The sequence below is a fragment of the Erpetoichthys calabaricus genome, chromosome 9 (assembly GCF_900747795.2).
Source record: "Erpetoichthys calabaricus chromosome 9, fErpCal1.3, whole genome shotgun sequence".
Classification (NCBI taxonomy): Eukaryota; Metazoa; Chordata; class Cladistia; order Polypteriformes; family Polypteridae; genus Erpetoichthys; species Erpetoichthys calabaricus.
In genome coordinates, this window is record NC_041402.2 from 86,728,801 (window position 1) to 86,743,840 (window position 15,040).

Below are 15,040 nucleotides of genomic sequence, written 5' to 3' on the forward strand. Positions count from 1 at the left end.
CACCACGTTTTAGAACTGAATTTTGCATTATATTACAAAATGTTTCTTTTGGGTTAATTGGGAATTCTAAATGACCGCAGTATGAGTTTTTGTAGGTGTGTGAGTGGATGTGCTTCATGCAGGGGACTGGCTGTCTGCCCAGGATGGGTCCCAGAGCAGGGTGCCAGTCCACTGGGCTTTTGCCCCCTTGCTGGCAGTATAGACAATGACATCCTCTGACTGCATGAACTACACATGTGGGCTGCAAAATAATTGGTGAATTATGGATTTGGTTTCCTCCCACATCCCAAAGACATGTAATCCTAAATTTTATGGGATATTTAGGCATTGTGATTGATTATTATTATTGATTGATTGATTATTGATAAACCCATGCTCATAGATACCTGGACAGGAAGTGAATTCTGGATAAAGTGGATGATAGTAATTTAAATGTCTGTCCTTCCATTGTTTTACTGTTACATGGCCTTTTAACATGACTGCCATTGACGCAGCAGTGGTGACACCTGTAATGTGCACAAGAGTTGACAGTCAAGTAGCAGACATTCAATTCATGATTGACAGTTGAAGTAAGTAGTAGGTCTAGTAAGAGGACTGTGGCTTAAAGAACAACATGGAAAGTAAAAAAGATGCGAGAAGAGCTTCTCTACATTCTGAGGACACTCCAATGTTCACTTTGTTTCATAGGGTGGATTGTTACTACAGAGCATTTGCAGGCCAGTTTTGCTTTAAATCATTTGAAACACAATAAACTCAGGTCAAAAACATGAGAAAACAACCTTCAGTTATGCTGTTGGGCAGTGGGCCTGACTGGGCATCTGTAGGCTACGCTCACCAGGAATCTCTGAGTTGGTCTTACTTCCCTGGATGGAGATTGATTTGCAACTGTATATTAGAATGTACAAAGATCCAAAATGGTGTTCATTATTTAAAAGTGACAAATTAATGACATGCTGACCACATAAGTGATAGTAACTGAAAAGAAAGTAGGAATTGCCAGTACTGGAGGGCATCATGTGGGATGCCAGGGTGACCCACAAAAAGTTGATGTGTGTCATGAAATAAGAGTAGACTAGTGCACTTTGCGCCTGCCAGACTCTGCTAGGCAGTGAAGATCTTCGATTGTTGTCTTGTTGGTTTGCTATATTGTGCCAAGTGAAGCAGTTTTTAATTGGCATTGTGCTAACATTATGTGTTCTGAATTTTGATTCCGATTTCCTTTATTGTTTGGATGCCTTCCTAGTCTCTTTAGTCCATTAGTAAACCTACTATAATGCCTAACAAAACACAAGGGCAGAATAGAGTATTTTGATCAGAAAATGAAAAAAAAAAAAAACTTTCTTTCGGGGAAATGTACAGCTTGTGGTCAAAAGGGCTGACACCAACTTTATAGTGAGAAAAACTGACCACCAAAATCCAGAGGGGAGCCGAAAAAGGTAGTCAAAATTAAAGAAGTGCTCCACCCAAAAATGATGATTGTTACTTACCCTGTTTTGTGTGTAATGATGGTGAAGAAATAAATGTAATCAGTTTTTCATGGAGAATAGAGATCACAAAATTTATGATACAAGCCGCTTCAATGGGGACCAGCAGAGGCCAATGCCAAACAGCTGCAAACAATACTGAAACCTCCATGAATAAAATCTGAAGTTACTTGTACTGCATAATTCACACTAGTCATGCAGTCGTATGCTCTCAATATCCAGAACGCATGTTTTGCTCAATTACAGATAAATAAATGCTTGAAAATATAAAAATGAGAGCAGTGCACAAAAGTGAAGCTCGTTCAAGCAAGTTAGAGCTTTGGAAAAGGAGACCTCGTTTTGAACACTGGGTGCATCAATGCCACAAATTTCTAAGCCGACTCCTTTGCCTTTTCCCTAAATACCTTAAGAGTTTTTCCAGAGTCTTAAGGCAGTGAATTCAGAGATTGTATGTATTGCTGTGGATGCTGCCATCCTAAAAAGCTATGGAATTCTGGGCAAAAGATCGTTATTCATGTTATGTCTTGTGTTTGATGACACCTGTGGCCCCACTGTATCTTTTACCACCACTTGGTACCGACTATTAACCCAGAATCTCTAGGGGACAGCGATGGCGGTTTCTGCCTTTGCCCAGTGTTTATACTTTTTTGCTAGTCTGTGGTCTGTAAATTCTCGACTACTTTCTTTTGCTGTTACTCCTTCACAGTATATTGACCTTTTCATGTGTTGATTTTGTTTCAATGATTTTCAATATCCTGAAATCCTCCTTCAGTCAGCACCACTTACATCCCAGCATACTGGCTCAATTCCTGTGTAATCATGAATGGCCAGCAGTCAGATACAGATGTGTAAGAAGGGGTGACGGCCTTGCTGCCATTGCTAAACTTTCCCAGAGATTCTCTATTAGTCTACATAATGTACTCAGTCAAGCCATAGTGATAACTCAGTGGCAAAGTAGCTAATGCTGCTGCCTCACACCTCCAGGTCTTGCCTTGTGACCTCCACTTGTGAGACAAGCACCTATGTACCTGTAACCGAAAAAGGGTTTTCAGAAGATAGACAGATGGATTGTTACTGGGGTACCTGGACACTCGGCCTCCTTGTAAGTGTTCAAGGTAAAACTTATGAGACTTACAGTAAATTTAGTCACAGATAAGCCGTGTATCTCAACTAGTTTATTTGTGTTAACTAGCAATTTCCTGAATCTTTTATTACTGACTTTGGAGAAACACTAATGCATTCCATTGGTCTTGATTGCATTGAAAATCACAGGTTTGGGGATCGTATCCTTTATACTGAGTGAAAAAAATAAGAAAACCAGCCTGAAAAAAGTAGCAATATGCATTATTACTAGCAAAGCATGAACAGGAAACAACTGGGAAGAATTTACGTGTAAATGAGTCTCACTGAATTACTGGTAAAGTGGCTAAATTGGACATCTCTGGGGTCTTAGTGGTTAGAGCTACAGCCTGACGGAAATGGACAGATGGATTGTACTTGGAGCACATCAGGTCATGGGACATGTTACCTTTCCAAAGCGTTAGATTCCCACAAATTATCTGCCTAAAATCTGTATCTGTCCATTGTTAGCATTACACCTAAAGACGTTATTTAATCAGTAGAGATTAGCCTGACTAACAAATTATTAACCAGAAAAATATAAGCTATATGTAAAGGTATTGGATGACAAAGCCCACACATCTTCAACTTAGATATTTCAATGTAAAGCAAAGAGAAAAAAAAATTGGTATCCCACTGATTTTATGTGAGAAGTATTTGCTGGGTCAGGTTTAATTTTTTAAAGGATTCTGGTATAACATAATTAAAAGTTCATCTGAACGTGTGACGAAGGCAAACAGTTGGACACCCGACTCCCAATCTCCCTTTCTTTTTCTGTTCTAGAAGAATACAAATACATTTTCAATAGCTCTATCATCATCACTTTCACAGGAGGGTTAGAATGTTGTACTAGAAAAAGTGAGTGGCATGTCTGCTATTTATTTAACATAAATATTTAACTTGATGAAATGTAAAACACCTGACAAATTCCGATAATAATATAGCTGGATATTGACACTACTCAGTAATCTGCTTGCTACTGCAGACATAAGGAAGCAATCATTCATAGCACTGGATTTAAAATGTGTTTATTTTTTTCATAGGTAAAATAATTTACTGCAGGCAAAGAGAAAAGTTAATATTATAACTGAGGGAAATGGTTAGAGTTTCCTACACGGATACAAAAACACCCGCCCTGACCAGTTGTGCAGCATATTCACCAGACACACGCAGGACTGAGATGAACAAAGGCATTTCACACAACAGCACAAAGTAAGCAAAGAGGCCCTTGGCTGCCCCAGCACACCTACCTGGGCACTATTTAGACTTTTCTTTTCTTCTGGAATAGCCCATTCATTTTGTCGGGCAGTTCTTCATATGTCCGTGCCCTTCCCACGTTTCCCATTAGTGACTCATCCTGCAGTTCTTCTCACTCTTCATATGGCACTTGGCCCTTTGTATTATCTTTTGAGAAGTTCATCTAATTAGTCTTGTGGCTGCCACATTATTTCTTTATCCTGGTCCTTTTGGCATTTTTTTTTCATTTTCAACTTATAATATACATGTTATTTTTCAGGGCTCACCCTGCCTAGAATCAAATTATGTTGAGTTTTTATAATATAATTTGTATCCTATTCTTGGCTTCAGAACCGCTAGCTTTCGATTTTGTATTTTTTGTTGTACTTTGCTTTTTGTAAAACTGATGATTGTAAAATTTGGATGGTGGCCACCACTTTATGACTTTCTACACATAACTGCGGACATGTTGTTTGCTGTTACTGTATAAGTCATATGACATCGTGCATCGTCATTTCCCTGCCTATAAAATGATTGTAGTACCTGACATCCATGTTTTAGATCTCATTTTCAAATCTCTATACAGTTTTATTATTGTTAGAAGAAGCCAAAGACTCTTCCAGGAAGACTTTAGTGTTAGGACCTTTTTTCCCAACATATTCTGATGTGGGGCTTTGATAAACATTTCTGGCTTGTTCTTTTGGCACATTTTTGGTCCCACTTTTTCTGACCTATGCCTGTTTCTCAAATCCATTTCGCCAACCCCACAAACTGTTCATTGTGGTTACAACCTCCCATTTAATCCCGTTGCGATCACAATAATGGCATTAAGATAAATAACATTGACAGTTATGTGCTCAAACTGAAGGCACCACTTCTGTCATCATACCAGAATATGTTGTAGATAGAGAGTGCCGTGCAGTGGCACAGTGACATGCTAACGTGCTTTCTAATAGAAAGTCTTCATCCTGAACATGCATATGCTGTACATGATGCCAGTGTGTATTGCCTGTACTGGGTAGCAGCAGATTTAAATAAAAACAGAATTGGAATAATTTCCACAGTCAAAATAACAAGTCAAAGGTTAACACCATGAAGATATGAAATAAATAAACAAAGCCAAGCAGATGTTAACTGAAGTCATAGAGCAAAAGACAAGTTTATAACAGGAATATACTAATAAGAATAATCACTAAAGGTTTTTTTGATGACGTCATGCGTCACACACTTCTGATCATCTTGCCTGGTAACTGCAAAGCAACCATCAACAGAAATGGCGGCGCCCATAAGGCAATATGATAGTATCGTTAAAAAAACACTAATATAAAAAATGGATAGAACCAATAGATTCCTTGGTTTTCAAAACCCTGGAAACAATGTTTGAAAAAATTTAAAAGACCTTGGGATAGTATGAAACATTTTAAATCGGCAGCCAAATCGTGATACAACCAAGGGGTCATCTCACCCGTTGGTGGTTCGCATAAAATATTGCGACAATACAACCAAAACCCTCTCAGTTTAATTAGTAGCCAATGTGGCAAAGATTACTTGTTAGTTTCCTGTTGAGAATTATGTGGAGTAGCTTGAGATAAAGCCAAAGATTGGTAGCCAAGAAGAGAGACAAGTCCAAAGAACAAAACAAAAGTCAAAACAAATCCAAGATCAAAACCAGAAATTCCATTTCCTTGCTTATTTTGTTTGAAGCAGGCCTTTTGAAGCCTTTCCATTAAATATTTAGTTTCAAAGTTCAGACATATGCCAGTTCATGGGGCTACCTTTTATACCATGGCCACTGTGATGTACTGGGTCAAACATGCCCTAATAACCATGCAACATCATAGCAGCGAGAAGCACAAAATGGTGGCTGCTGTAGAAAAGCAAAAGCCAATAACCGTGATAAATATATATATCATTTTTTTTTCTTTTATCTCTTCCCTTGATAAAGTCACAATTAGCGGTTCTGCTTTGGAATGGTTCAAGACCTACCTCTCGGACTGATCCTTTTGTGCTTCCTGGTCTACCTCCTTGTCTTCTCCTTCTACAGACATGCCTCAAGGATCAGTACTCAGTCCACTTCTCCTTTCTCTTTACATTGTTTCCTTAAGCACCCAACTCTACATTGATGATGCACAGGTCTGCCTCTCATTTCCCTCTTACAGCCCACAGGTTTCAGTCAGGATCTCCAGCTGTCTCTCTGTTACCTCATCGTGGATGAATGTCATAACCTTAAATTCACCTTTCAAAATCAGATATCTTGTACTTGCCCACTGATTCACATTCTAATCATCACCCTTTAAGTGTGACTCTTGACTCATCTCTTTCATTCATCGAACATACAGTATAACTTGAATGACCCAATCCTGTCATTTCTTTCTTCATAATATTCAGAGGCTCTGATCCTTTCTCACTAAATTATGCCACGATGCTCCTTGTTCAGAGACTGGTTCTCTCTTGGTTTGACTATTGTAACTCTCTCCTGGCAGGACTTCCTTCAGCTGCTGTCAGTCCTTTCCAGCTCCTCCAGAGTGCAGCTGCCCGACCAGTGTTTTATGTTCCTCATTTCACACCTACTAAACGTCTGCTTTGGTCTCTTCACAGACTTACTGTTGCTGCAATGATCCAGTTTAAATCTCTTCTGTTGATCTACAGTTTTCTGAATGATTGTGTTCTTCAGTATCTCCAATCCTTAGTCTCTCCTTGTGTCTCTTCAAGAAGTCTCTGTTCTGCCTCTGCCTGTCTGCTTAACCATTCCTCCTCTTGCCAGACATGCCAGGACTGGACAGTGAGATCTGTGCAATGATCTCCCTTTGTCTATTGGAACTTCACCCAATTTACTTGTGTTTAGACATCTTTGAAAACACACCTTTTCATTAAATATTTTGGAACTGATTATTTTTTTTCCTACAAGATGGCTGCTATTGTACAGACAACAAATTTAGGATATGTTTTTTTTGTCATAGTTTAGTTGCAAGTATAGTAATTTAGTAGTTCTGCTCCCTTCTGCTTTCTTTTATATGTTGCTCTGTGTTGCTTTTGAAGCTTGCACCTCCAGACTTGTATGTATTATGGACTTGCTTTGTGAGGAGGGGGGCTGAACGCACCCCAAGGAGATGCGGTCACTCCTCTAAAACCCCCTCTTAAACGGTGATACAATGGGAAACATACAGTTTTGTTTTGTTTTTTTGTTTTTTTTTAACCTCCTCTTTGTTCGATTAGCTGCTGGCTTGCTGCTGCTGTGCCGCATGATCTGCATCTCGTGCAGCGCTTTGAACATTTAAAAGCCTGTACAGCAGCTGTCCTACACTTTGTCTTTTATTTCCAGCCCCAGGTGTGGTTAAATCTCTTGGCACAAAGTCTTGTCTCGCCAGACATGAGTTCTTGATCATTTTTAGTTTATAATTTAAAAACAGAATAACAACACATTAAAGTTCGACAAATTCTGAAAAGAGTGGTACCAAACATATATATGTAAGTTTTAAAATGAGGCAGATTTAAATCATGACAAAAAACGTGACATAAAATCGTTGCACTTTTAGGCTTAGGATTTTATATATATATATATATATATATATATATATATAGAGTGTGTGCATATATACAGTATATGTATATATATATATAACATGTGAAAACATTCAAAATGTGAACAGTTTCCTCTTTTCCTAAACTGCATTATTAGACAGTAGGGGCACTGCCATTGCGTGGCATGGTACTGTGCAGTTTTTGTACAGTTTCTCTTTCCTCTACAGTCACCCTTATTTGGTCCTTTCATACTGAGCAGATTTAGTGTCTTGTATTTGCAGTTCTGTTTAAGAAAGAGCTTGCTGTTGGCCTTTTTTATTCATCATGATCTCAGCATTTTAAAGGAGAAGAAAGGTCACTTCGTCAGTACAATATATGTGCTGAATGTTTATACAATTTAAGTGTGTGTGAATTTATGTATACACAATGTTTCTGTTTTGTTCAATAAATTGTATCTATAGGATGCTTTAAAATAAACACACTACAATAAACATACCCCTCAGTGTACTCAGACGCAGCGTGCAAGCTGTATATACAGACTTTTTCCCCCTGTGCCAGCTGACTAATGTAAAATACTTAATCAAATCATAACAGACTATAAAGACTATCTCTAAAACAGTTGAGGAATTTAAACAGCGTGATTCCCTCCATATGTTCTGCCAACACATCAGTTTGTGTTCTATATATAATGGCTTTTGCCATGTTCACAAGATAAACTGGGCTTTTCATTGCTTTATTATGAAAACCTACAATTAGAGGATTGCTAACATTCATGTCAAATAGGGTTCAACAGGTTTATGATTAATCCAGTGGTATTTACAGGATGGCATGGTGGCATAGTAGGTAACTTTTTAATGTCTCGTTCGCATCACACACATTATCTCTATGTAGTCTGCATGAGTTCCTTCCAGGTAATTGGGTTTCCTCTCACATCCCAAAGCCATGCATGATGGGTTATTTGGTGGCTGTAAACTGGCATGCTCTGAGTCAGTGTGCCCTATGATTGATTCCTAACTTTTGTCTAATGTTTACAGGATACTCTCCAGCTCTCCTTGGCCCTGCATTGAGCTACCAGATTCAGAAAATTAATTACAAAATTACCAGCACTGGATTTCACTGAAAAGAGACTTCACAAAGTGTTGTTAAATTTAAACTGTTTCAACAGACAAATGAGGCCTAGAGAAAGTTCAGAGAGGAGTGACTGGACTGATTCCATGACTAAGAGGAGTAAGCTATGAGGAGAGATTGAAGGAGCTGAAACTTCTCATTTTAAGATAATGGAGATTGAAATAGGAATTGATTGAAGTGTTTAAAATTATGAAATGAATATATGCAATAGACCCCATAAACTCTGCAATAAGAACAAAGGGACATAGCTGCAAACTTGTTAAAGGCAGATTTCTCATAAATGTTATAAAGTTTTTCTTCATGCAAAGAACCATAGACACATGCAATAGATTACTATGTAGTGTAGTGGAGAGTAGAACTTTAGAGACCTTCAGATCTGGACTTGATGATATTTTGGAGGATCTAGGTGAATAGGATAGATGAACTTGTTGCTCATCACAGTTTTCCTAATGTTCTAACTCCGGAAGTAAAATATCCCATCCTAATGCGTGCAGAGCGCCCTGGCTGATGGCTCTGTCTAATTTAAACATGGCCCACAAAATAACACTCAGCCACCTCGAAAGTGTTCAGATCTAAAATTTGAAAGCTGACAAGGCAAAATTTCCATATATAATTTATTCCTAGATAAGCCGTATGTCTAAGCATTATAACAAAAATAATAAGAAAAAAAAAATTCCCAAACCGGTTTGTTTGCGTTACCTAGCAGCTTACCACTTTTAAATCTTTTATTACTACATCTAGTGGTAACTGTGTCTGCCATCATAATAGCACAGGTTTTGAAGTATACAGCATTCCAGTTGTCTCGGTTGCCTTAAAGTCAACAGGTTTAAGGACCATAAGTCTTACACTTAGAAAACAGTAAGACAACAAAGCCTGAAAAAAAATTCCAAATGACATGAATGATTAGCAGAAACAAATGTACTGGTAACAACTCTAGTGAATGTAAACAGAAACGAGTCTGACTGGATTATGGATAAAATGACTGAAATAAGCATTTGCAATTAAAAGCTGGAACCATAAATTATCCATCCATCCATCATCCAACCCGCTATACCTAACTACAGGGTCACGGGGGCTCTGCTGGAACCAATCCCAGCCAACACAGGGCACAAGGCAGGAAACAAACCCCGGGCAGGGCGCTAGCCCACCGCAACCATAAATTATTCTTGAGCCAAATAGGATCCAGATATTTGAGCAGATAATTTGGTTCCTTTTGATTTCTCCAATAAATGTGTATTTCTATGACTTGATAATCTGTTTGTTATTGAACCCAAGCTAGAGTGTTGAGAGGCTCTGATACCTTCGTCTTGGTGGTATCATGAACAAGACGAGAGCCAACCCTGGACAAGCTGCTAGTCTGTCACCTCACGCTAAACATAAAGAAATAGTCTGCACGACGACTAAAGTTTTCCCAGGGTTCCAAACCAGGATGTAGCCGCTGTCTGTGTAGACTTCTCCTCCAAAGGCATACTTTAGGCCAACTGGCACCTCCAGTATAAGAGTTGGTGTGTGCATTGATGTTGGTGCCTGCCTTGTGCATGATGCTGTTGAGATTGGCTTCAGCCCTCTGGAGTGTGAACTCCTAGTACTACTAATACTAAGCCTGTCTGTGGGGTGGGTGCCGATATCTCTATTCCAGGTGAGGTTTTCTTACTTTTTGTTTAAATTATCACGAGAGTGGTGTTTTTTGTCAGGTTTCTCCTCCTAGACCAGTTTTCAATATAAATCTTACCACGAGCACAGCGTAGTTCTAAACATCACCAGGATGCACAAAACCAGTACAAGTTCATGATCGTGCATTGGAGAGACTATGCCAAAAGTACTCCACTTTTTTTTTTCTTTCTTTTTTTGAAAAGACTCTAATTGCATGTTAATTTTTTTCTTTAACAGAAGAGATAAAAGACCACATGGATTAGACCGGCAGTAGGCTTCACAGAAAGCAAATGGTTTAATTTATAGATTTGTGTTTCAAGAAATATGATATGAAGAATTTAGGGCAAAAAATACTATTTTTACAGTAGATGGATTTTTTTTATCTGAATGAAGAACAGCATTTTAATAAGGAAACACTTATGGACGGTAATGAGCTTAATCAAAATATACAGCTGCCTTTTTCAGAAGCAGCTGTCGGGTGTTTTTTTTTTTTTTTTTGTTGCATTTCGTCCTGAAGAAATCCACATAATAAGGAACATTCTGAATGAAGCCAATGACTCTTAATTTTCAGCAGTAAGGGTAAAATCTGTTTGTGAGAAGGAGTATAAATACAGCTTCTTTTAGGGGCTGCACATGCAAAAACGGCACCTGATTGCACTTTAGCCAGGCCATTTTCATCCGTACTGGGTGAATAGCTACACTAACATCATCAGCCAGAAACCTAAGGCACTAGATTTAAGAAAAATATGCGCATTAGTAATACACCAGAATGGTGATTTGATATCGCCAAGAGATTCTCGAGATTGTGGGGTTAAAAGGTTTCAACAAGACATATTTTTGCAAGTGAAGTAGATCTTAGAGACTCTCTTTCTTTCTTTCTTTCTTTCTTTCTTTCTTTCTTTCTTTCTTTCTTTCTTTCTTTCTTTCTTTCTTTCTTTCTTTTATAATCTTCATTCAAGGTGCCTAACAGCTTGCTCGAATGACCCGGACTGTTACATCCTTAACAATATCCCTATAATTACAGAGTTATTGGTACAGTGGATTATGGGTAATGACACATTTGCAAATTAATTCTTTGAGCTTGCACAATTAGCATATGGTAGAAGATTTACTCTTAAACACCCTTGGAGTTACTTGGTAATCAAGAGTCAAATTAAACTAAAAGGCCACGAGAGGGCTGGGGAGAGGGGGTGAGGGTCAAGGACGTTAATCATCTTTTGTTTAAAATGTGCTTAAAAAATCTTAATGTTTTGCAATTGTTCAAGTGGAATCTTTTGGATTCCGGTGGTATCGGTGCACTAGTCTAAAGCAATTTAAAACTTTGTGTTTCTTAACAGGATTTGATTTAACTGAAACATGCGTCCAGAGAGCAGACCCATTCACACAGTTACAATCTGAAACTCCATTCTATTGTTGCTCTGTGTGGGCAAGGTGGGCAGTGGCCCAAGGACTGTTTTAGCCAGAGCTGGAACCCAGCATCATTATAAAATAATGCTGGAGTCCTTTTAGCATGGCTGTTAGTGGAACCGACCTTGTGAGAATCACTCTGGCTCAGGCAATATAGTAAACCCAAGGCAGAGAGTGGTTATAACTTCATTGAAAAAAACAATTTTGTAATATTTGGATAGTCTTTTTTTATATAAAAGTGTATGCCATTTTATCAAGGAAGGTGAACTGTTCAGTCTATCAAGGTTGTTTGGTTTTAAATATTTGTTTTAAAAGTCATCACCTCACTGCCATGGCTCAGTTGTTTGTTTCAGATTCCCACAACCTTTTTGTTTTAAGAATTGTATCCTGGTTTTTGGATTGAATACACTCCCCTTTAGTTTCTGCCATGGTCTACAGATGAATGATCCACTTGATTAGATTTCTTACTGAAGACATACTGGTAGATATTTTGTGTTGTTGTGCTCGTGTCTTAGTTTGAATCAGAGCTAATAGAGTCCATTCTCTCTACCGTTGTGCAAACTTCAACAGATGTGCATTCAGCCTGTTAGCAGCAGGCAGTTGCCCCATTGTACATTAGTTTGCATGCCCTCAGTGACAGACTGGCACACTTTTACAAAGGAGTTCCACCTTTTCAGCTATTGTTGCCAGAAAACCACGATCAAGACTAAGGCCCCGTCCACACCAGTGTATTTTCACTTAAAAATGCATACATTTGTGAACGTTCTCACTTTTTGCCCACACTGCCCCATCGTTTGACATTTAAAAACGTTATCTAGAGCCACATTCTTCTGAAAACATAGCATCAGCGTTTCAGTGCAGTTTTCTGAAAACAATACTCTTGATTAGTTTACGCTTATTTCATGGCCCTTTTCTGACTGGATATTGCCCATTACCACAGCTCATTCCCTGACTGGTCACCCTTCACAGAAGAAACACATTTTCCAACGTAGCGGACATAAAAGAGTTGCTTTCCATGGCACTTTTTGTGCTGCTTACCTGTATCTAAATTGTGTTTTTCTCAAATTTGAATGCTGCATATGTGCATATAAAGCAAATTACTTACCGTTCACTACAGTTTGTACTTGTACTGAGAATTTAAGATCTCATGCCTTTCTTTTGTCTGACACAGATTCTAACTGTTTGTAACTCAAATAAAGGGCAAACAGTTTTTGTAGGGAGCTATATAAGGCCTACATGAATTATGAACATGATTCCTGACACCACATCAATCACTTTGCGACTCACTCCACTCCAGAATCTTCCATTTTCCCTTTCTCGTCATCTGTTTGTCTCAATATCTCCCTTTCTGTGTTTTCAAACAGTTCTATACAAATGAATTTCTTCTGCTGTCTAGAAAAGCCAAGCAAAATGACACCTTTTATTGGCTAACTAAAAAGATTACAATATGCAAGCTTTTGAGGCAACTCAGGCCCCTTCTTCAGGCAAGACGTAATCAATGGCTAAGACGGTACACGGTACACCCTCGTACTTCTGCTGTCTGTTAAAGTTCACCCTCAATTCTCTCTGTAGGAGTGGTTGCCCCCCAAGCCTAAATTCTGTATTGTACATTTGTACAGGTGTAGAGTTTATTTCTGTCACATCCATCTATCTGTGGTGTTAAGGTCAACTCCTTCTTAGCTGTTGTCCTGGGCAATGCTGCTTATTCAATGCCCTGTGCACTAAACTTTGCGGAATGGGTCCAGTAATTTCTTGACACCTGGGCATCAGAGTGGACACAATGTATGAGCAATTGATTATCATAAACCTGGTATCTGAAAAAATCACCTGGGTCACAGGTCAGTTCTGTGTTGAAAGACAGCTAAAATACCTGACATAAGGTCCTAGAACATTTATCTTGCAGATCATTACTGAGTTTATGTGCCACCATCTAAAGTTTCCCTTTGGGACAAATAAAGTTCTATCTATCTATCTATCTATCTATCTATCTATCTATCTATCTATCTATCTATCTATCTATCTATCTATCTATCTATCTATCTATCTATCTATCTATCTATCTATCATAGACCATGGCACTGACTGGTGTCACATCAGCGTAATGCAGCCTTACACTTCTCACTGCTCTCTTTAGTCCATGCCCTTTTTTTCCCCTCTACATCCAAATCGTACACCATTTCAATGTATAACACAAGGCTCAACCAATGGTTTACACTTGAAGTAAAGTTCTGTATTAGCCCATGGTGGATACAACAACCAATCCTTGAAAATTCCATGCTGCTCTGTTCCCATTTGTTTGTATTGTATATGAAGACTAAAAATGCCACCCCAAATGCCATGGTGTGCTGAGGACACACCATAAACAGGGGTCATAGACTGAGAACGGCCTAGGCCTTTCCATGTGTTACTATATTGCTGAGGATGAGTGAACTTTCAGATTTATAAAAACTTTATCCTTTTATTCAAGCATGTGATCACTCAGTAAAAATTACTCAAAGTCATATATTCTCATTTTTTTTTCTTAGAGCATGCAGACCACAATCAACCCAATCAAGTCATCCCTTTTGTTTTCCAAAGATTTTGGTCATATGTAACATTTCCCTAAAGCCACACAGATAGAAAAACATCAATTACTGAGACCTTAAGGCCTCCTGTATCACATGGTGTGCTGTTGCCATTCCTTCCTAAGTTTACTTTTTTCAACACGACAGACAAGTCTTTGTGTGTGATTTCTTTGTACTGTGACAAGGCTTTAAGGTTACAAGTGGATTTGCGTGTTTCATTTCAGAGCTAGAAGGGAAGGAGGCAATAACTCAACTGGTGTTTCAGGAGGCTCCAGCCTGTGGGATTTTTTCTCTGTAGGTTTGGTTCATGTCTGCTTATTTCTTTCTTGTTATTGCTTTTTGTTTCTATGACAGATGGAGGCTTTCTGTCTGGTACATAACTAAATTATACTTGGCTAATACATGGCTGCCTCATCTGTCCGTATTAGACATGACCCCAGTTGGACTTGTGATGCTGTGATGGCAGTGACAAGCAGTCCGCTCCTGCCGGCTATTGAGGTCCTCACCCCTCCTGCAGCACTTACACTTCATGTTCAGAAGAGCATAAGGACTTGAAATTGGACGCCAGGGATAGCAAATGCCATTCACATAGAAGGTGGGGAAAGTGGGGCAAGAGGAAAGCAGCTCAATAGTGCACAGATATTAATGTCATACAGCACAATCAAGTAGTAGAAATAGAGAGAGGAGTGAAAACAAATGACTAAAACCTATAATAATAGATCAGAGTGGTCACCACATCATTTTCAAAACTTCTTCATTGCCATTCACAGATAACTGCACCAGTGAGTGCAAAGCAGGAACCCACCCTGGACAGGGCACCAACCAATCAGATGCAGACTCAGTCACACCAGGTAAAAGTTAAAAATGTTTTTTTGTTTTTTTTCAATATTAAATGTAGAATTACACGTTTTACAATGTAACAGAGAA

General features: G+C 38.7%; 1 protein-coding gene across 3 annotated transcripts in view; it reads left to right on the forward strand.

Moving 5' to 3' along the window:
* The window catches only part of gse1b (Gse1 coiled-coil protein b), a 745,433-nt gene that overhangs the window by 542,092 nt on the left and 188,301 nt on the right, over positions 1 to 15,040 (forward strand). For 2 of the 3 annotated variants that reach the window (XM_051932118.1, XM_051932119.1), the window contains exon 3: positions 14,884 to 14,964. The exons of the other annotated variant lie outside the window; for it this stretch is intronic. In XM_051932118.1, the coding sequence (XP_051788078.1) occupies positions 14,884 to 14,964 (81 nt within the window). The remainder of the gene's footprint in view (positions 1 to 14,883; positions 14,965 to 15,040) is intronic. 3 annotated transcript variants of the gene reach the window in all.